This window comes from Lonchura striata, chromosome 2, assembly GCF_050655825.1.
Source record: "Lonchura striata isolate lonStrDom1 chromosome 2, ASM5065582v1, whole genome shotgun sequence".
In the NCBI taxonomy this organism is placed as follows: Eukaryota; Metazoa; Chordata; class Aves; order Passeriformes; family Estrildidae; genus Lonchura; species Lonchura striata.
The window spans coordinates 115,196,123-115,223,778 of record NC_140704.1 but is presented as its reverse complement, the minus strand read 5'-3'; the positions used below and the strand labels follow the sequence as shown (position 1 = coordinate 115,223,778).

The 27,656-nt window shown below is 38.3% G+C and overlaps 1 protein-coding gene across 7 annotated transcripts in view; it reads right to left on the bottom strand.

Moving 5' to 3' along the window:
* SPIDR (scaffold protein involved in DNA repair) overlaps window positions 1-27,656 on the bottom strand; it is a 194,030-nt gene that overhangs the window by 123,082 nt on the left and 43,292 nt on the right. For all 7 annotated transcript variants that reach the window (XR_014953404.1, XR_014953403.1, XM_031504029.3 and 4 more), the window contains 2 exons: window positions 20,104-20,360; window positions 11,023-11,123 (listed from right to left, as the gene is read on the bottom strand). Coding sequence is in view for 5 of the 7 variants with exons in the window: in XM_031504029.3 (XP_031359889.3) it covers window positions 11,023-11,123; window positions 20,104-20,360 (358 nt within the window). In the remaining 2 variants the exon portion in view is untranslated. The remainder of the gene's footprint in view (window positions 1-11,022; window positions 11,124-20,103; window positions 20,361-27,656) is intronic.

Here is a 27,656-nt window from a genome sequence, read left to right as displayed (position 1 = left end):
TACATCCACTTTAAAAATCAAGTAACAAAAAAATCAGTCTCAATTTTCAAATGCACCAACAGTTTATTTAAAAAAAAAAAAGTATTAAGACAGCTTGTGAGAGGGACTGCTCATCACTTCTGAACCAAGCATTTCTTATGTGCAGAATTTTATGACAATTCTTACTGGTCAGCAACTTGTATGTTACTCATCTGGTACAGCAGGTTGAAGACAATGAAAGACAGCCTAATAACATTTTTCTTTTAAATACCTCTGACATTAAAACAGTTAAAAACACTAGGTAAATCAAGAACTAGATCTGTATGAAAGTTTCTAAAAGAAACTGGAGTAAAAAATATTCTACCAAAACACCAGAGTCTCTTGCAAGCCTAAAGCTGGTGGAAACACTGGGAACTGATTCTAAATGAAGCAGAATGCTTCTAAACTAAAAGCATCTCAATTTCAACCAGTAGCCAAGTCTCACACTTGGCACACATGCACATTCTACAGAACCACAGTCTATTTGTTTATTTAGATGCACAGAGATAGTTTAGTTTAATTGCTCTGAAATTATTATTACTGCTGATGATACTGTTCTCTTGAACAACATGGAAAAGCACTTTGGATTGCTGGCACATGATGAAACACCAAAGTTCAGAATGTAGCTTCGGTTTTAGTACATTTGGCTCTTGTACTGTTATGTCAATCAAAAATAAATCAAACATATGTGGCTGCACACTGAAGGGCAAATTTGTGGGTGAGGAGACAGGCTGGATCACTGCAAATTCTATGGTTTCCAGAGTTTACTTGTTTGTTCATCCATGTGAAAAGCTCACTTTAGGGTTTTGCATTGTTCTCCTTCACCCTCAGATAACTTACATAAATTCCCACTTGCTTGCTGAAGTTATCATTCACTTACTTCCACTTGCAAAGCAGAATTAAAGCTCAAGAAATTAAAAAATAGAGATGTGCATGTTTCATGGCAATACCTAGTAATCTTAAATAAACTGTGTGCATTTTAAAAGGCACTATCAATAACTGTGCTGCAATTGCGCCCATTCCTACACTGCAAATTTCTTCATTTTTCATTCTGCTGCCCAGAATACTCATGGATTTCTTCAGGCTTAGTTTCTAGGAGAATTAATGAGCTAATTCACCTAACTGCAAAGCCACTTCAGGATAGTTTACTTACTTCCAGGTAACCTTTATTCTCCCACTGAAAGACAAGTACACGTGCACACTCACCAAGAGTGAGCATACAGCTGCCTGGATGCATATAGAAATCTTCTATGAAGCAGCAATCAGCAATTTGAGGACTACTTAACAAAGTTCTTATAGATTCATAGTTAGGATTACCTAACACTAAATCATACAACAAATGTTCCATGAAATGAGAGGCTTGGTGCTGTGGGGAGCCCGTTCTAGTGATCGACCATGCTTTCAGTGCAGGACCTTCTCCAAATATTCACTCTGGTTCCAGAGGCCTCTGCAAAGTGAAATGCTTGGGGGAGATAAAGATGGAAACCCAGATCAGCCTGACCTGTGTGAGACACAGGTGCATTTCCCAGCAAAACACTGGGTGCTCTGAGCTCCGGTGACAGAGTGCTGCTGCAGCTTACTGGTCCAGGAACACAGCCTAACATGGACAGCTGCCCCTTCCAGCATCTCTCCATAGCCTTCACAGAGTCAGCTGGAAAGTCAGAGAAAACATCCACTGACACAGGATGAAGGATCACTTGAAATATCTGGCCCCATGAGTAAAAACAGAGAGTTTATTCATCCCAGGGACATGAAGTGTAATTCAATCATTGATACACAAGGCTTAAGGTGCCACAAAGAAAGCCAGAAAGGCACTGATAAATCTGGCTGAGTATGAATTTTGCAGAGTATTTGAGATGTACAACATGTGCCCTCTAAAGAACACTATCTGAAAGGAGGGGATGAGCTACCAAGGCCTGCAATGCTCCCTCACTTGTCACAGAATTCTCCATAAGAAGAGAAATCTTCACAAAGACAGGCAGTAACATGCTGGCTACTACTGAATCAACATATTGGTCACAGAAAGGACAGTGTACAAGAAAAATCAGGTATCAAGAGCTAGATTAGTTAGATCACCCTTTGCAGAACACCACTGTGATAAATGCCACCCTCTGAAAAGCAACAGACAGAAACCATTGCTAGATGGACTATGATCAAACAGATTAGTTCCTTCACATTTTGCAAGTGGTCCAGAAGGAGTGAAATCCATTAGATAGACTGAATGGTGGGATGAATGATCCATTTAAGCAGGGAAGCATCTTTGGTGAAGCTTTGCTGTATTGGTAATAATGTCCCTCATCTCCCAGACAAGAAACAAGAAGCTCTGACAAAGCTTCAAGAAATCCTGATAATCCTGATCCAAACCTGGGCAAATGGAACATCAACCTCTCACTGCTACTATTAGCGGAACCCTTGAAATCACAGGGAAAGGTCTTTTTGGCAACAGCAGTAATGCAGCAAACCTGGCAATGACCTTGGGCATAATTTCCAAAAAAGACTGATGATCCATAATTGTGTGTTCAAAACAGGTCTATATTGAATGCATGGGTTCAGAAAAACAACCAGTAACTTTTTGGTAGGGCAAAAACTTATTTAGAACTACTACAAACATAGACAGTAATTCTGGTTTAGAAAGTCCCAGAGATCTGTGGGAGGTATTTGGGAGAACATTTTTGGAAAATACCATTGAGTGTTAGCCCTGTTATCATTTTTTCTAGGGATTTTTGTAGCTCTTGTCACTGCCAGAAACAGGATCCTAAGCTAGAGGCACTTTGGTTTAACCACCTAAGAGATCTGCTCTGACATACACAGCTAATTATTTAATTCCAGGTGTCCTCTGGGTTGTTGGTTTCTCACTCCAATTTGCAACCCAGACATGAAGTAGCTCAAAGATAATTCCAGTGCCTGGGAGATGAACAAACAAATTTCACACTGAATGCATCAGTTTCCTGGGGTACTTATTTTCATTTTTGTTTATTACTTTAGTACACAGGGTAATGCTGCCCTTCAGTCATATACCATACCATACACCATGACATCAAAATATATTTTGATGCAGTACTCTGCAGATGTCCTGCATTTACTCTGAATTCCAGAAGGGTTAAAAAGAAACAAAAAGAAGGAAGAAAAAAGAGGTGGGGGAAGAGCAAAATAAAGCTCCCCATTCCTTTGGAGATCACAGACCCTGAGGTCTTGAGCCCTTTGAAGACTTCAAATGACTCTACAGTCTCTGGCAGACTGAATGCCCTTAATCTTCAGACCTAACTCAGTGGCTTCACAGCAGACATGTATATTTAAGTCACATCAACACTGAATATACATGGTCACAGATGATGCATTGGCCATGCCAAGGGCAGCCTAGGAGCAAGGCTAAGAAGAAAGCCAGCCTGCTTTGATTCTCAACAACCAAAAAGCAGTTTGGAGACAAGAAAAGAAAAAAACCATTGAGGAGCACAATTTAAAAAAAACAAATGTTCAGACATTCTGGCTTCAGTGCCTGAAATACAACTCTAAAGTTTGTTTTAATAACTCTGTAACTACCAATAAGGAAGACAAATGAGGAGGAAAATATAGAAATTATAATCTCTTGGGAACCACATATTTTATGTTTCTCTAGTGACACAGTGACAGGAAGCTGAACACACTGCAAGGAGAGACCCATGGCGCTTAATGTATGGAAATGCATCAAATGTCAATATCAGTAAGACCACATAGAGTTTCACCTCACTCCACTGAATTTTGCTAAAATGCTACTGTTCAAGTGTTCCCAAAGAGCACCTGCAGCCTTAAATGGAAAGTTCTCAAAGGGAACGAACTTTCTTTAGAGCTGGTCAATAAAACTCCAGCAGCAGGGCAATCTCTACAAGACTTACAGTGTGAGAGTGTTTCAGGACAGCAAGCTGAATTCTGCATGGTTTGAGTGTGTCAGCTGGAATAACCAGTGCACCTCCCTGCAGATGAGACCAGGAGAAGTAATGTAACTCCACCACATCAACAAGAGCAAAACAAAGCCAAGTTTAATCTATGACAGCAGGTACTCCCAAATTTTTCAATTTTCCATTCTTCCTGAAAATGTAAAAATCTTGCCATGTTGTAAGAACACATTTCACCCACAGGGTTGAAGGATGTGATGTGCCCATCTGAATATAACTGAATGTAATAATCACATAACACAAGGCAGAAATAAGTTCATAAAGGCCACAGTGGCAATACAGAAAACAGGGAACTACAACAGCATAGAACACATCTTAGAAACACAAAAGAAAATGGAAGCTTAGAAACATACCAAGCAGTGAATGACCCTGCTCCACTGAGCACTGCAGAAAAAAACCCAACTTATATCCAAGTATAAAGAAGAATTGATTGGAAATTATTACTATTGTGATAATAAAAAGTCTATAGTAATAAAGACCATATTCATACCTACAAGCATACATGTGAACTATCATGAAAAGCAAGGCTGACAAAATAAAACTCAGCCACAAAACTTACCTCACAAGTCACTTGGAAAAAAGAGACCAAGCAAGCACAACAAGAGGCAGAAAGAAGACTATTTCACCACCTTCCTTTTAAATCAATTAAAAAAATATCCTTATGCAAGTAGAGCTTTCTGAATAAAGCCATGACAAACTCATAAGAAGACACAAGGGAGGAATATGAGCTTGCTTGAAGCCACATTAATATTTGAAGAACTGCTAACAATAACATGCTTTGTGCAAAAATAGTGAAGGCAATTTGTTCTTACCAGCTAAACAGTCCAATTCTTTATCTTAGTGATAGCTAAATAATATGGGGAAAGGACAGATACTTTTAAGAAAAACAAATTATCATTACTTTTGCATAAAGAACTATCAAATAAACAGTATACAAGAACTGCAGTTTAGAAGCAAATTTTTGATGTACCTGACATTTCTAAATACCTGGGGGAGAAGTTAAGTTATCCTGTCTCTTAACTGGGAAATTCTTTAGAAATAAGCAGTATGCAAAATACAGGTGCTACACACAAGTCCAATTTCTACTAATGCTACATAAAAGCTTTTATGAAATAAACTTTCCCACTGAAAGTACAAAGAATTGTGTACAATTAAGGTTGGGAATAGTACTCACTGCACAAAGAATGAAAGTCACTCTTTGCCTTTGGTTCAGATGAATAGGTCAAATACAAATTATGGAATTATAAAGGAAACAAAAACAATTCCACTTCATGCCTTGTTTAATAAAGCAAACTAGCAACACTCTTCCAAATTTGTCTCACTCAGTTATTTTTCAAAGGCATTATTTCATCCCAACATAATTTAACTTCTAATTGTCAAATGTGGTTCCAAAACTGCAGTTAGTAGACACTCTCCTGGGACATCACACACTATCTGCAGTGGAAGAATAGCCAACCACTTTCTGGTTCAAGCCACAAAGTTTTACTTTCATTCTTAAGCATAAAAAGTATAAAATGTCAAATTACAAGCATAAATCAAAACAAAAACATTCTTTTGCTTGGCATCCCATTATTGTTCTTCCTCTTCCCTCCTGTATAACTTGCAGGTGCAGGCATAGCAAACTCAGCAAGCAGGTAGCTACCCAGCAGACCCTTGTAATTCAAAGTCAGTGCTGAAAACCAGGTCTGGGTTTCAAGGTTTTCACAGCCTGTACAAAACCATCTGGTTGCTATTCTGGTCTCTACATGTTATTATTCTTCCTGGGCTGGTAACTTCTGAAGCCATTCAAGAAGATTTTTCTCAGAAACACACCAAGTCTCTCATAGGCATGATGGCTTCTTGCCATATTTATATAAATTTTTAAAAGTCTGCTGAATTTGGCTGTGCTTTAAAACACTACAAATTCTTTATAAGAACATATGTAAGCTACTTAAAGAGATTATGCATGTCATTATTGTTTCTCATAGGAAAACAAAAACAACACAAAGAATACTTGTTTGAAGAAGACAAGTTTATATTTAATTTTTTCCTTTCAAATGCTGTAACAAATTCAGACAGTTGGCTAGGAAAAAAAATTGGCCACTTGCCATGTCTCTTATTTATACTATTAACTCTTAAGTAATAAAACAAACTATCAAGAACTAAGAAATAAGCAACAACTAGCAAATCTCAGATTTCTGTCTTTTTAGAAGAATTTTACATAGTAAAGGAAACCCTGTTAAGGGCTACCCATGTTTTTTTCATCATGCAAGTTTCATGGCATTCAAGCTGTTAAAATAATTTCTTCCCATCATCTTAACTAGTCAATGAAACTGGAAGATAGGGAGAGATTGTTTATATCCTCTCCTGTAAGCCTTTCAGCCTTCCTGAAAATGTGTGACATAAAACCTTCTCCTCAGCTCCAGGGCTTCTCCCTCCTCTCCTCATGTATGCATTCCATTTGCTTCATTAAACTGAAAATTTACTGAAGCCCCTTGAAGGTCACTTTTCCCTGAGAGGAAGGAGCATTTTGGAAGGAAAGATCAATGGTTTTGTTTTCTTATCAGTTTACTACTCAAATTAGGTCGTAACACAATCATGAATCTTAACCTTGGATCAACAAATACCAAATCTTGCACCAGATTACAAATGCTAGAGAACAAAACGTTTCTGCATTTAAGGTAAAGAACTGTTCTGACGATAGCTGCAAGACAAACAAAACCAATAGAAGGTAGGATGTATAGAAATCAGAATTTCAGAAGTTACAGTAGGAATCTACATGAGTTTGCTTTAAATATTATTAGTGACCCCTCCTATAGACAGGAAGGTTGTCTGAACGTAACTCAGAAAACCACTATTTTTTCTTCCAGCAGATGTTGACAGGAAAAAGGTTTGGGTTTTTGTTGTGAGTTTGGTTTTTTTTTCTCTCTCTCTTTCAGCTGTCCAGATCTCTTCTTTGCCCAAACAGGAAACTTCATGGGGAAGTTGCAGCATTGCATACAAAAAAAAAGCCTGCAAATGTTTTACAAGCCCTGCACAGAGTCCCCTCAAACCATCAGCTTGGCTGATCAGAGACTTGCTGTTACAAGTGGCCTGCACCTCAGACCCTCTTTTACATCTTGTGAAGAACTGAAAATTTTGGATTTGTGGCAGAGCCTGACATTTGCCTCTGTTAGAACTGAACCACAGAAAGCATCCAACCAATGCTGTGTAGCACAGGCAGACTCTGCTATTCCCTCCCTTCAGGCTCTGCCTGGTATGGCTGCTTTGATTTACAGAAGTGGGATTCACCTTGCAGAAACCCATATCCTTAGTGAGTGCCTATCCCACCACAGGGACTGGCTGTAGAATGTGTCTCTGCCCCAAAATTGTCAAAATCTGAGAAAGCACAAAGGTTTCTTCCACCCTGCAGAATGAGTCAGCCAAAGTGAGACCCTGTGCCCTGCATAAACAGCAGAAAGTGCGTGCTCTCTGAAAGGAGGTGCTCTCTTCTGGGCAGTGATTCATCCCAGTGACCAAGAGACAGCCAAACCACAATGGTTACTTACAGAAAGGGGTCAGGGAGGTAAAGAGACAGAATCTTTTTAAAAAAAACAGAGCAAAAAAACTAGGGGGATTTGAGTAGTAAGGACATGGATACAATCTAAAAGTAAGCAACAGTAAAATAAAGGCATAAAGTTCTGCAATATGAAATGTCTAATGGGAGTGACAGCTGGAACTTCTGGAAACATTTTTCCTTAAATCTCATATGTAAGGAGGACTTTAAACCAATCTCATTTGAAATTGCTCCCCGCTGCTTTAGCAATGAACTTCTGGTCTGCATGTCTATAGGATATCCAAAATGACGTGACAGCTCTCCCGGCAACCAAGTTACTTCAATCCTCCACATTAATCTTCAGGATTCTTTAGTGACTCAAATGAGTTTGTTATTTGAAAAGCTCTTTCCTCTAATTCTGTGCTGAAGTCAGTAACAGCCCTGGAAACAGTGTGGCTTAGAAATGTTACTGGGCAAAACAGAGGGGAAACAAAATTCAAGAAGATTCTTAGATTAGTGAGAGAGCCTTAATTTGAACCTAAAGAGATGAAAGCTGAAAGTGGCATGCATTTGCTGTGCTGACACTTCACATTCCCAGCTAGAAGCAAAGAGAAGGTTATCTAGTTACATTACTAAAATTTCAACCATTCCAACTGATGTTCTCTAAACCAAACACCAATTTCATTTTGGTGATACAAAACATTATGGCCATTCTAAGACTACAACTACCAAAACTAAATTTTGCTCTAGATGAAAAAAGTATCTCCAAAATACTATCACAGCTATTTTAATAGTTATTTTATAATCATTATACTTTGGAATAAGGATTGAGAATTGGAAGTGAAATTGAAGCTGTGAAGATGTATTCCTAAATTTATGGCATGTTCAGCATTTTTCAGAAATTGCAGCAAATGCTTGCAGGGTAAATGAAACAGTAGTTTGTCTTAAAGACTTCTTGTACATTTTTTGTTATGATGGAAAAGGCATATCCCAGAAATAGTTCATCTTCTGCCAAAACTAAATAATCTTAAAGACACTCATCAGAATTCTTTAAAGGTACTTAAGAATAGAACAAGGTATTTTTCCCATAGCCTTTTTTTCTCATAAAATGCTAACGAATTCTGACTCATTTTTGGAAAGAAAGAAGAAGAATCAAAGAAAGGAATTCAGCCAGGGGCAGATGTTTAGTATGAAATATTTCAGCCTACAAGTTGGTCAAACAAAATGGTGAGCAGCCAAACACAAGGTTTTGTAATGACACATGTGAAACCAGGACAAAAAGAATATTAGCAATGTTGGAGGTCTGTTACTACAGAGTGCATTTAAGATTTTCATTTTATTAAAAAAGGCAAGTCTATTCAATATCTATTTCTGTTCCATATTTGAGAAGCAGCAAGAGGATGTCCTCACACCACATAAGAATGATGAAGTAACCTCTCATGGTTTTAAGTAAGCATGCCTGTACAATTTTCAGCATAACATTTCTGAAAAGAGCATCTCTGGTTCCCTGATGTCACTAGAGTGTATTCAGATACTGGTAGAATTCCAGAAGACTGAAAGTATGATGCTACTATTCAGGAAGGGCAAACAAAGTGGCTTACAATAACTGGAGATTAACTAGCCTCACATCAGATCTAGGCAAAGTGGCTGGAAAAATAAGTAAGAAATTAAGGTCAGAAATACAACATACTATTCCACATGGGTGGCATTTTGAACACACAGCATCCAAATGACTAAGGGATGCAAGCCCTCTAAAACTCCAGTGAGAAACTGAGACCAATCTTTAGCCAACAGTTTGCGTGCAACTTTAAATCATACAACCTTCTTATGAAAAATCAACCATTTTCACTATGAATATTGCACCCTTTGAGTGGAATGCAAAAAAAATTAAAATCCTGAGAGTTACCTTTGTGAATTGCAGTTAGAGCTTTTTACCAGTGGAGAATTACAACTGAGTAACCGCAGTTCCTGCAGGACTTGCAAGGAAACACTCATACTATTGTTTCACCAGTGACATAAAGAAACTGTGTGAATACCAGAAACTCAAGCAAATCTGTGACTAAAAGAGGACAGGCTTGAGCTATACAGTGATCTGAACTGCATGGTTAGTTGGACTACTTAAGTAAAAGCAGCCACAATACAGCACAAATACTTCTCTCTGTTTAGGCAGAAGAAACAAAAAGAGCAATTGGAGAGTGGGAAACAGCATCTGAGAAAAAAATAGCTGTAGAGGTTACAAAATCATACTGGACAATCAATTCAAGGTGAAGCCCCAGCACCATGCTGTGACCAAAGCCAAACTAGACTCAAACACTTATCACAGGCCTCAAATATTCTGGAGGCTGAGAAGTGAACTGGACCTGACCAATGATTTTAATGAGACTAAACACATAGAATTGCTACGTATTGTATGAAGAACACATAGAATTGCTATTCTTGTTCTTAAGACCCTTTTGAAAAGTTTGAGAGGTACAGTAAAAAGCCATGAAAGTCACTTGAACACTGATAAAAATGCTTTAGAGACCCTTAAAGAGCTCAGTCTGTTTAGTTTATGAACATTGTGAGGCAGTAGAGGTTTAGTCATGCAAGTGCCAGAAAGGGAAAATGTCACATACTAAAGACCTCTTTAAGGGAGAAATAAGAAACAAAAGAGGGAACTAAAGCCAGATAAATTCAGATTTGGATGAAAAAAACCTTTAAAAATTTGGAAGTAGAACTGGGGACAAACTCTTAAGGTAAATAACAGATTCACTTATCCATGTGTTTTCAAATTAAGACCAGAGGACTTTCTGAAAAAGAAATACAAGTTAATATATGCTCAAAAACAAGCAGTTGGCTTAATATAGAATAAATCCTTGACATTTTGTAGACTATAGTCACACACACAGAAGTTGATTAGAAAACTTAACTACTTCTTTGTACCTAAACTCTATGAATCCATTACTTCTCAAGAAATACTACTAGAAGGTAGTGGTATCAGTCATCAGTAACTAATTTGCATTACTCCTACTGTTTCTTTTTAAGTGATGTACACACTATAGACATAGATGCTTCACACTCATTTCATAGTTGTGCACTATTTGTTCACACTTAGTGCCACTCACAATTTCAGCACTTATCCATGAATTTTTATCCATGTTTGATTGTTTTCAAGAAGTGATCACAAAGCAAAAATAACAAGAGGAAAGGTTGATTAGAAAGAAAGAAAAAAAAACTCAAAAAATCTGAACACAAATAAATTAAAACTTGAATTGTCCTACAACCTGCTGAAAACACTATTTTTCCATGTGATTCTGGAAATCAAGGAGCTGAGAGGAATTTAGATGGAGGCTACTTAAAATATATCCTTTACCTTATACATTGAAATGATGACTGAGTTATCAGAAACATTCATATTTACCAGAAATACAATTATTAGCTCAGAAGACCATCACTATAGCAGTAAACCCAAGTCAGAAAAGACCAGCAAATAATATAAACTTCACTTTTACCCCTAAATAGGCCATAGATACATGTAGGTATAATGCTTTCATAGTGGAATTGGGTTATGCTTCTTACCTGTGGGGATTTTATCATCTGAAAGACACTGGTGCCTCCAAAAGCTAATGGCAGATCTTTCCCTGTTCTGGAGCCGGCATAACCTCTCAGCTAGCCCGCCTCTGCAGAGAATAAAGGAATGCTCAGTTTTGCCAAGAAACACTATTTGGTTTGCCAAATGACAAGCCACAGGACAGATGTACATGTATATATATGTATGTATGCTTTGACCTTTAGAGACAGAATCATACAGTAAAATTATGTTTTGTAGATTAATCCTCCTAATTTTGAGTCTTCCAACAGAGTTACTCCCAACAAAACATACACCTAGAGTCAATACATGCAACAAAACGTTTTCAGTATCTGCATGTTCACAATCTTCATGTTTTCAGTCCTGTCTCCAGAATGTGGAGTGTAAAAAAGGTTCCTAACTTTCCCTTGCACTTATGAACAGATCCTATTAGAAACCAGAGACAGTTGCAAATTCAAAACAAACCAGTGTAACCACTAGTTATAACAGGTTGGATTTTCTTTTCCCTCACAGATTTGTTTGTCTGTTGGCAAGGAGTGATCACAAAAATATTCTTTTACCCATACTTGACCCTATGATTCATTTCACAAGCTGGGTCAAGTGTGCAGTTTCAGTGGTCTGAACACTCTCCAAGATGAAATTAATTTAGCATTCCCAAGGTGAGGAGCAGAGGAGTGGCATCTAGCACAAATACACTTAAGGTAACACTAAAGCAATTCCTACCCTTGGATTCAAAGCCAGAAGACATAATTTCTCACTTTTAAGAACAAGATGTGTGTGTTGGAAGCTGTCTTTGGGCTACTACAAAGAGCTCTGGACTACTGTGGGAGTGTTTGAGCATTTTTCTTTGGCTTCAAAGAAGTTATTTGCATAAAGACCTACTTCAGTCTTTTGTTGCAGTGTAAAGTTTCTCCACAAGTACTACTGAATATATTAATAAAGATTTCTATTAAGGTTAAATGTGTCATTGAGTTAAAACTGGTTTAGGAATCAACAGAGATAGCATACAACCACCTTATGACTGTTTGTGCACATGATGAAAATTTTTTGGCATAGTTAAAAGACAAATAGCTTGGTAAAGCTCACATCATAAATGTGAAACTGGGAAGACACACACCTGTGGAAATCGAGAAGGAGCTAAAAAGGCCAAGCAGGACTTTAGGTAAGTTGTAAAAAAAAAAAATCTCTCTTCAGTTACCAGTTATTAAGCAATTTAATTTACAGACAAGTCGACACATTATATAAAAAGTAGTTAGCAGTGTCAGCTGAATTTTTAATGAACAACTATATCCTTTGCAAAATAATATTCATCACAAGAATTTTCAGATGCAATGGCTAAACATTTAAGTATTAGATCACAGAATGAACTCCGAACTACAAGAGCCTTATTTAAGCCAAAATGACCTATAGAAGTTTTGCAGTTTACATTGCTACATCTCTATGGCTGATGTCAGGCAGAGAGGAAAGAAAGTCAGAGGAAGAAAATCCCCAAAGCCTCAAAACAGAGAACTCAGACTTAACAAGCTATGAACCCATGCTTAACAAGATATGAACCCTGCTATATTAAGGAAAACAAACAAAAATGTTTAGAAAATATTGGGCTCCAGTGAAGTTCCAGGCAAGCTTAACAACCTTGTTTAATCCTGGTTTTAACAAGGACTTTAAGACAGACAACTAATACAGAAGTGTAATGGAAGCTTTGGTTCCAAGAGCAGCACGGTCAAGCACAAAACTTCTTACAGGATAACCTACTCTGCTGATAACACTGTGTTCTTCTACATTTCCCCCCAAACTTGAGCACTGAAGCATTACCACACCACAACACTTGTGGGTAAACAGTTCTACAGACTCCAACAAACTGTCCATCCAGTTTCTCTTCTTACCAGGGAATCATTCTCAGATGCAGATGTAACTCAGCTTGGCTGGGTGGCCCACATGAGCCATGCTGGAATTGGTAGATGCCAGCTCAGCTAGGCTTCAAAATGCAGCAGTAAAAGGCATTTTCAGATTGCTTGTTTAAAAGTCTTACATGCATGGGTCTGCATCTGCACTCCATGGTTGGACTGCAATACACTACACAGTTCGGAGCTCAAATACTTGTTTTGCCGAAAGAAAACTGTTCAACATGAGTGTTCTACTTCATTCCCTCCACAGATGCCAGTCAGAGAAATGTATTTTATTGGTTCAAAGTGTAAGAAAGCCTTAAAGTACCTGCAGAAGAGAGAAGCTATTATTGGCTTAAAGCCTAATTTCCCTCTATTTTCCTGAACAGGGCTGTGGTTGTGTCCAATCAATCAGTTCCTACTCTTCTGCAAGCCCACTACTGTTACATCTATGGCACGAATGCCCTGCAGCATGAAGGAAAGAAAGCAAGTTTCTGATTCCAAGGCTACTGCACACAACAGCAAGAATCATTCCTGTTTCAGGCCTGATATGACTACCAGGAGGGTTCCACTGATGCTCACAATTTCATTACTAATTTCCTGACCATAACTGCATTAGGAGACCAGTTATCACAAAGGTCCAAGAGAAGTAAAACTCTGACTTTCCTTAGTAGCCCTCCATGCTAACTGCACTGATATTTATTAACCATCATCTTTCCATTCACATTCCAAATGTGGTTAAAAATAGTTTAAACAGAAAACATCATAAAGCAATTTGCATCTGCTTGGTTGCAGAACATAAAATATAACTAGGAATGCATTTATTAGAGGCTCTCAGCTGGTCATCAGAAATGTTGTTTTTATACTGTTTCATAGCTCATGAAATTAGAAAGCACAGTTCAAGGACATGCCATGCACAAAAAGTCTTTGTATGGCCAGAGCAACGGTTGGTACTTTATGGTTTGTTTCTTTCAAAAAGGTAGAAACAAAGGACCACTGCAATCCAGGAGGATCAACCCCCTTTTTAGCTCAAACACATAAAACAAAGGAAAAGGTGATTTCTGGTACACAAGGTAACAGATTTGCTGAAAACAGTATTTGAAAACTACTCATTCCTTCCAAAACTGTAAAACACTTGTGCATGTACTGTCATACTGTGAACTGTACAGAGTCAGAGCCACTCCGGTCTGTGCAGTAAGAGGTAAGCCAACATCTGGGGGTGTGTGTATAAAATTTGCAAATATATTTTGATTACTAATGAATCAATTCTGTAATCAAGGGAACTGACAAATTATTTTATTGAAATAATAAAAACTAGGATGTATACTTTCCTGACCAGAACTTCAAATTTTCCCCTAAATGTTTTACTATGAGCAAATTGAACACATTTGGCAAATTGTTAATGTAAAAGCTGCTTGGTGAAGTCAAGCTGCTCAGATAGAATCTCTACTGCCCAAAACTTGTTTATTTTTAATCACGAAACTTCCAGCAGAACTATTTTGTCCTTTAATTCCCTGAAGGCAGACAGATTTAAAAGCAGCAATTCATGTCCTCTTTCCATACTAAATCTGAATTTGTTGAAATACTGTATTTAAAACAACATATTGCCTTTACTGTCCATGTTCAACAATACCCACATGAAAAACAGCTTTGATGACCATAAGAAAGCTCAGCATCCTGACCAGCATTTCAGGTTCTGGTAGTTGCCCTTCCCACAAACTTTAACAGCAAGACAGGAGATTTTGTGACAGCTATGACCAAAAAGTTAATACTGAGCCTGATCGGTGGCTTCCAGGCTGGTTCCTATCTCTCAACTCCATTAAGGTTAATAGAAAGCAACAAGAAAAGAGCATTAGTGAGTCTGCCATGTTTTGAAAAATAATTTTTAATCTTTCTGAAGTGTTGGAGATCTCTTTGTGTTTATTAATTAAGGTTTTAATTCAGCAGGGCACTTACAAAAATAACCCCCTATTCATTCAAGTTTATTCCTTTACACACTTAATTTGAAGTCAACATTCTTTACTGAGTTGCCTCCTCATACACAGTATACACAGGACTCCATATAATTCAAAACAAATATATATCCCCATCTCAAGACGGCACTTGCTAAAGAATTAAAAAAGCTCCATGACTCATGCTCAAATTGCCAATGACCAGGATCCCCAGGTCCCTTTCTCCAGCCCTGCCTTTCAGTAAAACATTCCCCAGTCTGTACACACTAATGGGACTATCTTGTCCCAGGTGCAGAATCCAGCACTTGCCCTTGTTAAACTCCATGCAATTGGTGATTGCCCAGTCCTCGCATGTGTCAAGGTCTCTCTGCAGAGCCTGTTTGCCCTCAAGAGAGTTGACAGCTCTTCCTAATTTAGTGTCATTGGCAAACTCACTTAGCACCCTTAAAGTCCTGCATCCCAGTGTTTGATGAAGATGTTGAACAGACCTGGGCTGAGGATGGAGCCCTGCAGAACCCCACTGGTGACCAGACCTCAGCCTGATGTCACCCCATTCATTATAACCCTTTGTGCCTGACCTGTGAGCCAGCTGCTCACACATCACACAGCATGGTTATCCAGCTGTGTGCTGGATGTTTGGTCTGGAAGGTACTGTGGGAGACAGTACCAAAAGCTTTGCTTTTGAAGTCCAAAAAGATCACATCTAGTGGCTTTCCTAGATCAGCCAGGTGGGCTACTCTGTTGTAGAAGGGTTTACAAGCAGCATTTCTTCATGAAACTGTGCTGGCTGTGACCAGTGACAAACACGGTGCTTTTTTTCCCCATTAGCACCAAGCATTTGGCCCAGTGAAACTATCCACACTTTCTGAAAGAGAAAATACATTTTAACTTTCTCTAAGGGCAAAATAATTTTACTGTGTACACTGCCAGTGATGACAAGTGGTACATCTGTACTGCAGTCATGATAGTCTTCATATATATTTTCCTAATCCAACAAGAAATTCACTAGCAAAGAAAAGTTAAATAGTTATAGAAATAGTTAAAATTCACATAAGAACATGACCATCCAAACAGCTAGTCTGTTGTTGTTACTCCCTTATGCCACTTGTGGATGCATGTAAGAGAGAACAGTCCCAATTTTAGAGTAAAAGTCTGCTTCATTTGTGCCAGCTCTCTCTTCCCTTGGCAATTTCCTTTATTTTCAGGACCTCAGTTGGCCTCATGTGACAACTGGATTTCATTTTACTGCACATAGTACCAGGACATTCTGTAATTTTTTCCTCTTTTGATAAGGAAAGTTAATTTTAGCTGATCAGATTTGTACGTCTGCATACAAGATAATTTTAAATAAAATCTTGGGAAATCCTGTTTCTCTTGAACTATAAACAGCCACTCAAGTATTAAAAAAAACCAAGCAAAAAGATAAAACTCATTCTTCACAACTACAAGCTCTTGCAACAGATTTAGATGCAGAGTTAACATTTTATAATTTAAGATATTTATTTTCTACAATGACCCTCAGACTTTTTGTTCAGATGAAAATGAAATCTTAATGGAAAAAAAAGTAAACAATTCAGAAAATGTTTAAGAAAGGTTTGCTTGCAGACAAGAAGCTGAGTACATGTATTTTGAGTTTTCTTCTCCACAAATACTGAATTAACCCAGTTATTTGTTTAATCCATGTTAAAATGTTAAAACTTCCAAAACTTTACATTTCTCTTTTCCTTCAAACAAAAACTTTCAAAGAATTGGAACTAATACACTTTAGACATATCACTCCATAGCATTAACATGGATTTCAAATGTAACAAGAAGAGCTTCTTGAAAACTGTTCTTTGCAATACATGCTCTCTCCCCTCAGGTTTACAAATCATTTGCATAATTTTCCCATGAACTGCTGCTGTCTGAAGCTGAGAAACTGAAGCTTTGGGATGGAATAAAAGGGCAGGAGCATGTAAACCCAACACCTCTTGACCAGATCACCACAGCTATTCTTCTCAGTACCAGGTACCACTAGTAGCACCTCATTCTCAACTCATTTAGCAGCTCACAGGTGCAGTACAGGCCATGGATCTGGCAGCACACCTGGGAAAATTATAAATTTCCACTGCATCCATCAACAGTCTTGTTTAAATAGAGGAGGGCAACTACACTACTATATAATACCAGTGTTTAAGGGGATGATGTCCTAGCAGTGGCATTAATGGCTGTGAGTGAGAGATGATCTGCTTTGCTTCCAGTGTGACAAACTGGCATCTCCTACAGCACAGCTCTTCAGAGCCATCAACACCCCTGAAGGACAAACCCCACCATCCAGACTACTTGCTCTCCCCTAGGGACCATGGTAGAAAGTAGAATAATCTTTACTTAGGACACTTTTGAAAACAAAAACTAACATTACAGGGGATACAAGAAAGTAGACATGGTGAAAGTAGATATTGGCAGTAGATATGGTGTGGGAGAAATTGCTTCCACCATATCATTCTTGTCTTCAGACAACAATTGTTTTCCAAAACCCCACTTAACCCCTAACAGAGGAGAATTGCAACATGCCCCTTCAAATCTGGCTCATCATCAGCAGCACTGTATATTGTGCATGTGGATTTGGAGACATAGATGGGCTTCTCATTTTATTTACACTTAAAGGTGTTGAATTTACAGCCCAATTTCCAATGCTAGGATCACAAAAATTCATTTTAATCATCTATAATTAGCTTATTCCTGAAGATTTCTGTTGCTTTGGTTGCATCTCAATTTTTTTAGTGTATGACAATTGCATCTGAAATAGGATCAAGCAAACAATACTCTTTCCTCCCATCCAGGCAACTACCCATTTCCATTTTAGTACCAGGAGGTTTCCAGGAAGAGAGGACAGTAAAAAGAAATTTATCTGAATTTTTCCAGAGACTATTATGGCTCTTTCCTTTGTTTGGTTTGGTTTTGCTTGGGATTTGGGGGTTTAGGGGAGATATTTTAGGGAGATTTTGAAGTTGCAAAGAAGAATGTACCCACTGATGAAACAGAGGCATGAGTAAGATTTCTACAGAAAATATAAGCTAACATTTCTTGAAAATATTCTACTTTTGAAGATAGATTTACGCATGTCAAACAGCAAAGATATAAAAATATAAATATTTTCTATTTTCTTTAAAGGGGAAAAAAATGGGAGGAGACTTACTCTAGCTACATTAGGACTCCTTCATATATAATAAGCATACACAATACAGTCTGCATTTTGAGTTGAACCTACTGCACAGGAATTTACACAGGAAGATGGCAGCTCTACACCTGCACCATCTCTGCTCAGCCCAGGCTTCCCTAGGCGCTGGCCTGGAGAAAGAGGGCCCAGCTAAGCAGAGACTCATGGCTCTCTTCCACCTACTGAGCAGTTCCAAATGGTCCATCTGAGTGGGAGCTCAGAGGCCAGATCCAGCTTCAGGATGATTCCCCTGCTCACTGCTCTTCCTGCTGTGGCCTCGATCTGCAGCAGAGGTAGGAAGGAAGGAGAAATGACAAGGCCACGACTGCTTTGTAGCTTTTACCTATGTATCCACAAAGAAGGGATTGCCACCTGATCAATCAAGAAGCTGACAAACTTTTCCCCAAACTGGCCTTCAATCCACAGCACTGAAAACCTGTGCTTTCCTATTGAGGATGCAAACTTACATCCACTGTTATCACACCAATGAAAATGTTCTCTGTCAGCAGTAAAAGGAAGGATGGGAGAGACACATGGAATTAATGCCCTGAACAGGAAGAAAGAAAAGATGACAATTACCTGGATGAGCAAAATAACTAGATAAACAACACTCATAACTAAGGAATTTCCTGCCTGCTTCCCTGTTCCCAAAGGAATTCAAAGTGGAACCACAGGATGGAAGGTAAAAAACCCTGTAAGCTCTGTTCCTCTGGCCATTCCAGATAGATTACATTCTATATAATTGTGGATGGTTTGGTCTTGTTGTTTTCTTTGTTTTTAAAGCAATCTATTCTCTTATACACTTGTGTCAGAGTAACTTTCCCATAAAACATTTTTTGCATTTAGACTGTTGATAATAAAGGTCATCAAATGAAGCTGGAATTTAGAAAAAGACAAACCCACTAATGGTAATAAACAGCTCAGGAACTGAGCTTAAAGCTGGAAGAGCACCTGGGCAAAATACCACTGTACACTTATCCTGGTTTTATTATATTCACACATACTTACATACTTGCTTTTGGCCACTCTAAGGCATTTTGGGGGTTACAGCTTTGATCTGATCTACTACAGCTGTGTATGCATGTTTTGTAAAGTAACAAGAAATAAAGGTTGATTGCACAAGCAAAGCACTTTTAAGTATAGAGATCCTCAGTAATTAGGACTTCCAAACCTGTTTCTTCAGATAGCATTTTGAAATAGCCAAGAATATTTTAGAGAAAAATAAGCTATGCCTATTAAGTAAAGATTTACTTTTTAAGTAATGGACTGATTACTGTACATAGATTCATCTGTAAGAGAAGCACATTGTTAAAACAACAATAGGGATGTATAGCAGCACCATCTGTAATTGTGGTCTCCACAGCTTGAGGCATATCCTCAAATATACCATTTAAGTTAACACAACTTTCATTAATTCAAAATAGGAAGTGACCATTTCTGCACTGTAATTAGCTAGAACATCAGGCTTCAACTGCTCCATCTCAGGCTACTTTCTTTCAGCAGTTACATATTTTTCTAATGTATTTAACTTAGTCACAGACATTTAAATTTCACCTTAAGAATACATCCTCCAATTGCATACATAATGTTCTGTCCTAGACTCTTCAAAAGTATTGCTCATCCACTCCTTTCCAACATTATTTTGGATAATTTTGTACTGAGAAATCTGGAGAGGACCAAAAAATAAAAGTCCTAAAACCTGAGGTACAGCATTTTTGCTGACTTTCTTGAGAGGCACAAAGAAATGAAATTATTAGAAGCTAGAATGTCCACTCACACATCTGCAAGGCATTCTTAGAAGTGCAGAAACCAATCTATTTGAACAGGAGTTCAAGATTGAGAGCTTTCACCAGAGATTTTAGATGTAGTTCTTTTTTGCTTTCTTACAGATAAACGACATTAGTTGAGTTTTTTGTATTTGCATCTCTAAAATGTTTACCCTTGAAACACACTCCAGCACTTTGGCAGGTATTGTTTTACTTAAAATTTAAGAAAAACAACCAAAAATAATTATATTAAAGTGGACAGTTCATTTACCTCAGTAGCTTCCTCTTCTTGGCAGACTCGGCGGGGGCTCTGGGGGCCTTTCCCGCCTGCTTCCCCGGGGTGCGGAGAAGAGCCTGTGCTGACCTCAGCCACTCGCTGGCCGGCCGTGTTGTGACATCCCCCGTGTCCCCTCCTGACCCCGGCTGCAATCCCTTACTGGATCCTGGAGCAGTGGTCGCCAGGGTCACCTCTCCTTCTCCCACGCTGTCATTATCAGAGGAGTACTCAGATATTTCTGTCGAAATTGCCTAAACGAATAAAGACAAAAAGCTATTTGAACAGAATGCTAATGAGGTGGTATAGCTTTATGCAGGCAGTTTTATGTTACCCAGTAACCCACTAATGGAATGCCAATTTATTAACATAACTTGGACAACTTCACTGTAAATGCACATTAATCTTTTGTCAGTCAACACCAGCTCCTGAATATAAGTATCATCTCTTGAGGGACAACTGAGATGAGTAACATTTAGGTTTTTTAAATAACTAGGTCTGGAGAATCAAGCTAATGCTTTTATCTAAGGCAAGTTTTAGGGAACTCAAGCAGGGAGAGGCTAATGGGTGACAGGGATCATGACTGGCAGCTGAAAGAGAGCTTTTGTATTGGGATTTGACCAAACAGGAAGGTCAGCTTCCATAGTCTGAATGGAAGGAAGAAACACATGCTCTACTGACAGCTTGTACCTGGCAACAAGTATGCAACCTTTTGTTAAAACATGATGTTGAACACTAAAGCAGGCCTTCATCCATATCCAGCAGGCCTACAGCTTCCCAGGACAGTTTCAGAAGTTGAGCATAAGCTGTTGGGCTGTCTCCAGGTAGCTCCAAGGAGGATGGATCGCTGGTCAGCAGTCAGGGCTGGGAGCCAGCAGGGCTGCAGTTCAGCCCCACAGAACCCTGCTGGAGCTCCTCTCCCAGAAACTCACAGGACACACTGAACTCATCCCACTGAGGGAGGGATGAGAGGAAAGGATAAGGAGGCAGCAAAAACAACTCTGCAGAGACATGGAAGGCTGAGAAGAGGGCTGGGGGGAAAATTCACCTGCTTTGTCTGAGCTTATTTTACCCCCCTCTAGGGCTGCTGCAGAAGCAGGTTAAAGCTACTGGGCTGGATCCCTAAGGTGAGTTCTGCACAGCTGTTACATGCATTATGTTCTCTTGACACAGTATTTCTTAAAGTACGGAGTATTAAGCAAAAATACTTGGAAAGTGACATTTTACCAAGTACAGAACAAAATTATCTAAACCACTGAAATAGGCAAAGGACTAAGAAATATGAGCTGGGCTCAGTCTTCAGGAGCTAGTTTAAAAAAATCTAAAACAACCAAGCCAACACTGTCTGCAGGTTCTGGTGGGGCAGTGACAGTCCTGTCACTGGGACCACCAGCACTAGGCCAGCTCAAATAAACTGGCATAAAATTGTAGACAGGGCAAGTTAGGTAACTCAGACTGATCTCTGAAAGAACCAAAACCCCAAACACAAAACATTAACTTTGCATTATCAGTGTCAAACTGGAAAACCCCAAAGGCTGACATTGCTCCAGATCTTGCTGCCACAATCACAGAATAGGTCCTGAAAAAAATAAGCCCATTCCTCTGGTAAATGCAGTTAAGTAGTGCTCCACACAGGCTGTTTGACAACTGACTCAGAAAAAGACTTGAAAAGCAAAAGAGGAAAGGGAGGGAAATCACAGCATTCGCTAAATTTACTAAAGCTGTTCCATGTTATTAATTAGTGTAATCATCTGAAAACAGCATTTCTCAACTGTGCACAAAAATAAGTTCAACTCTTGCCAGTTCTCTAATACATTTTCACGTAAATGCCGAGACACTGTGTTCATGTTCCGAGAGCTTACCTAAGTACTCTGGAAATTGGAAGGACCTTTTAAAGTTATCCAGAGAAGTAGAATAGCTAAAAGAATGTAATTAGTATCAGTCTGCTTTAAACACAACACAGTCAACATCTGTCCCTTGGCAACAATATTTCTCTGAAAACAAACTCCTTCCACATTGGAAATGAGCCAGAAATAAAAGATTTCAAAGACTCTGCAAGCAGTAAGTAAGCACTTCATACTTATAACACCATTCCAATGCACTCACTTGCTTTAGGAATGTTTTAATTTTTCTCAAATAGCTATGATACCCAGTGCACCTAAAAAAAAAGGATGTGAACATGAAGTTCTCTGAGCAAGTGAAATGTAAATGAGAAAAGCCCTTGGAAAGTGCTTCAAATTAGGCACATTTTAATCCCACTGACTGTTTAAGCGTTAGGAAGCTTTCCTAACTAAAGATTGTCTAATAAATAATTTCTGCTAATATTTATTACTGTATACTTGTTTAGACTGAACTTCCCCAAGGAAACTGTACTTTGGGGGTTTTGTTTTCCTTGCTTGTTAGTGTTTTTTATTGTTGATGTTTTTTTAATTGGTCAGTTGGAAAATTTTCTTAAAAGAGGAAACTCTAAAAATGGAGAAGAAAAACAAAGAACAAAAACTTAGCCCTCCAATTCTGTACATTTTTTTAACTGTATCCATCATCAGGATTCTAGTCTGAAAGGGAAAATATTTTCAAAACACACATTAAACATGATTTTTCAAGTATCCAGTAAACAAGCTGGCAAGCCTACCAACAATACGGTGGGGGAAAGCTGGCAAAAAAAAGGATTTATTTGATTAATTTTCAAACATTCATTCATAAACAGTGAAGAAATTGTTCATTTTTTATCAATATCTTAAAATCACGAATAAGAATTTTTAAGAATTTTGTTATTATTTTGCTGATTTTTAAAATAATATCTCCAGTAATATCATTAGAGTTTCAGAAAAGCACCACTGCTAAGCACAAAGAATTGTCAAATTAAACTATTTTTCTACATGGCTTATTATTTTGCAATACAGTAACTTTGGTTACAGTGGGAGAAAGTACAATGCTTCCCACTACACACAGGCTCAGTTTCCCCACCTCTCTTCCTCTGACCCCTGGTCCCAATGTAATCATCCCTGATCTAGGGGATTTTTATGACTGTCTCCCAGTCCCTCCAAATATTTCACAGTAGACTGTTCACTAAGATATATCTGTATTTCCAATGATGGCCTTTAGACAACACTCACTTTTATATCATGCTAGCTATTTGTCCATAACCAGGGGCTGACTGAAAAAAAAAAATCAGGGGTTGACCTCAATCTTTATCACTAAAACAATAAACATAGTTAATTTTGTTTGATTTTAAAATAAATCTATTAGCTCTGTGACTGTGTCACCTGAAAAGCTATAAATGCTCCCCTTTTATGCCTCTTTCTTTTAAGGGAAAATGACAAGTACAAATGCACAGACTATTGCCATTTTTTCTGTCAAGGTTTGACTATAGGAAAGCAGAGATATCATTGAGTACTGTACTGGAACATCCAGGACCCAATATTTTAATGTTAAGCATTTTTTTTTAATCAAAATGCATCAAAAAAGAAAGAGCTCTCAAGATTAATTAATTAATGATGTATTTTTGAAAGCACTCACAGGTACCAGTTAACAAAGAGGATGGTACACATGTAAAAACAGAAACCCAAATGAGAAACAGCAAATACCTTCCTAACTAAGCAGCTAAGATTGCTAAGGCATATATATTTGCCCATATCAATTTGCATTCACTAAGAACAAAAAAAACACCAAAAAACAAAACACAGAAATTCTAAAATCCTAGCCTAAATTGTTCAAAGACAAAACTCTTGACTTCAGTGGAATGAAAATGGCATTCCACAAGCACATAGATTTTGCACATATGCAGCACAGAAGATACCATGCTGTTACTTCTGTGACCAAGTTTCCCTCTCTCATCCTCAAGAGATTTGCTTCAGCTACCTCTTGCTTCACCTTGAACACCTCATGAGTTGTCTTGCAGTACCTTGGTAATCTGCACAGTGTTTGCTTCTAAAAGGTCTGAAAAAATTACCTTTTCACTTCAATAGTGATGGAAGCAAGCAATATCTGTATTTGACGAGTTTAACAAGCACTTGATATTTCTTATCAATAAAATTGCAGGAAGTTAACATGAGAAGTGTTACATTTCTATTTGAAGTTTCCAGCTTTAGAATAGAAAGCAGAATCTTACAAAGCTTTTTGTACAAAAAGAAAGCTAACAGATCAACCCTATTAAAATAAATAATAAATCTATATTTTTTACAAAAGGCTCTCAGACAGTGATTGCTAATCAGAGGCAAGGTGATGAGCATTTGTGCAGGTTTCTCATCCCCCTTGTCTCCTCTCCCAAGATACATCACTCAGTGATTTCCACAGAAAAACATCAGTATCCACACTTCACCTTTGTATTCATTAAACACTTTCATTTGTTCAGTTGTCACACATTCAGTTAATGCTGTAAATCTTTCCCAGTAGATATGAAGATACTTTGCAGATAAGATGCTCAATAAAAGTTCACAGACACTATGATCAAGTTTATCAGCTGGAACTTAGATACTTCAGTATGCTGCGGTATGTCTTAGAGACAAAAAATGGGTATCAAATTCTATATAGACATTGATATAACTTTTTGCACTTACTCTGTCATTTCCTTCCCTAAATAATATAAATTTCTTACCTCCTATTATCCTACCATAGCCTAGCTCAAATGGCAGAACTAACAGGGTTTCTCAGAGCACCCTTAGGGAACCAGGCCTGCTCAAGCTAACAGAGCCAAGTTATGTCAGAAACAGAAACAGTATTTCAGAGTTTCAGACTCTGATCACCATACATACAGAGTAAAATTAATCTTGTGGCATCTCCTTCCTACTTGTTCATTCATGCATCTTTACCTCTGGTTCTGGAAGCATTTTCTCTTGCCCCTTGCCTGTTCTCTCATGGACTATCTTTTTCCCTTTCATGTTTCCATTATGTTTTTCAGAATTGATCTGTGCTTCCCCTACCTGCCCTCTCAGGACAGCTCTCAGGATGGTGGAAGGTGACCAGTATTAACAGTAAGACCAGTATTAAGAAACATACAGTGAACTCGAGTGACTATCCTGCTGCCTTTTATTCTAGCCAGTCTTCCCTGCATTTGCACTGCAGGTACTTAGCTGTCATGCATGCAAAGGCATCCAAATGCAGCCAACTTCTACCCCAGGCAGCTGGTTATGGGTTCCAAGGAGACTTTGTGTCTTGCATAGAACTCTCTAAAAAACAAGAGTGAGCAGAAAAGCCACTGGATTTAGCACAATGAATATTCACAAGCATAAATCACCAGTGCAGTATGTCAAAGGCCCAGGCTATGCTAATGAATGCTCGAAGCTAACTCCACCAGAAGCTGGCTTGCAGGATTACAGGGAGTAGGGTAAAGGTAAAAGAAAATAAGTTTTCCCTTCATTAATCAACACAAAATTAATTCAAGCATTGTGCACACAGATAATACAGGATATTATTCAGCTCTGTAAAGATACTTGAAGATACAAATGATTTTAAGTTTGCAGTTCTCTTCAAAGCTTTCTGTTTTCTGAAGCTTTAACTGAAGCATTGAAGTCTATATGCCAACTATATTTTCCTAGTAGCTTGAGAAATAATTTGGTTCTTGGTAAGCTAGCTACTTTCACTCTAGAGAGATAAAATTCAAATATTCCTTCATACAAGAAACTTTATGTTGAAGTGCAGAGTTAGACGTGCTCCTCTGTGGGTGACACCAAGCCTTCTTTGCATAGAATAACCACAGGAACAGCACGCAAAAATACAAGATTAGGTAGCAGTGCGTGGGCAGAGATAATCGTATGAAAAAAAGAACAATGAAAGACATAAATCACTAATAAGGTATTTTTGGACTTGCAAGCCCAAACTGACACAGCAGATTAACTGAAATTTTGTATCTGGAACAACCACACAGTGTTATTACACAGACAGCACATATTTAAAATGGATCTCAGATAATGCCTGGTTGTTTAGCCAAGTACTGCATTCCTCCACAGCATATGCACTCAGACCATCTGATCTGTCCTAAATATCTATCAGTGGTGTTGGTTCAGTGCACTAGGAAATGACATGTCCTGCTCTACTACACACATTAGCACTTTGTGGCTGCCATTACAGGAAACAGAGCCGTGTTCCTCAAAGCCCTGGGACAGCCACCTCGAGCACTTCTCTAGGATTCTCCAGGAGCAAGCACCACTGAACTTCTCTTTCCCTGCTTGGCCACCACAAACTTCAGCAACATCTCCCTTCACACAGACATGGGAATGAATTTTTGCTGTCTCCCAGCTGCCACCACCCCAGGGCTGGAATGCAGTAGTTATTAGCACACAAAATCATTTATGCCAAGTAGCAAAGAAGAATGTGGTATCTACTTGAATATGGAGGAGAAGTGTAGGCAGCAACACTGTAATTATTCAAAGCAGAATTTGCCACAGATTGCACCCTCATCTCCTCTTTAATGGTGTTTTGAGACCTCTAAACAAGTGGTTAGGACTTCTCTTCTATGACTAATCAAAAAGGATTTATTGCATCCAGCAGCCCAGAGCTTCCTATCATAAAGGAAATTGATTCATGATTATCTCTGGAGGAAGCAGGTCAGCTACCAAACTTTATACACCACTGCTGGGCTTCCCTTTGAAGAGCTCCTAGGGAAGTCTTACCCATGTCTGACACTACTTATTCTGCAAGCCCTGTCAAAATACAGCTGCATTAGCTACTGTCTTAAAAAGTAACCCAAATTAGCTACTGTCTTAAAAGGTAACCCAAAAATTAGGATTCAATACAAAGAAAAAAATACCAGTAGCTGTTATCAAAAGAAAAGCAAATGGGACAGTTTCAGAGATGCTTTCGTACATGGAAGGAGTTGAAAGGGCTTCCATGGAACTCTGCAGAAATTAATGGAATGGTATGGCTGCTGTCATATCCAAGAGCCAATTATCTGATGCTGGGCTTCCTGCATCAGTTTTGAAACCAAGAAAAGTTGTAGAGGGACAGGAAAACTCCCTCTTCCACTTCACAGAGTGAGGAAGTTGAAGCACAGTACATAAGCCCACAAAATGGTGGTTTATATCACACATGAAATAATAATTAACAAAATAAATAACTTGTATCATCATTTATCAGTTCCCGTATCTTGTTTAGATCTTACTGCCTTGAAGTGGAAAATGAGGTGACAACTATGATTGCATGCAGTATGTTTGGCTGTGCATTCTTTTTTGTCAGGGGAGAGGTGTGTGTTTTTGTTTGGTTTGATCTCTCTCACACACAATCCTGTACACATACACCACTGGCAGGCAGTATCCTGCATGTAGAACTAATCACTGTAAAAAACAAGAACCAAAAAAAAAAAAAAAAAAAAAAAAAAAAAAAAAATTAAAATAAGATTTTGCACAGACACACAAAAATCAACATGAAAAACTGATCTTCAAAAGAAGAACTTTGGGAGAAGAGAAATTAAAATTACAACAAACCAGATTTTTTTATAGACCTAATGCAAAGATAGTATGTACTTTTTTTTTTTTTTTTTTGAGCCGGGTAAAGAATGCACAAGTGGTAAGAAAGATGAAATCGAAGTCGTAACTTCTAATCCTGAGCAGAAA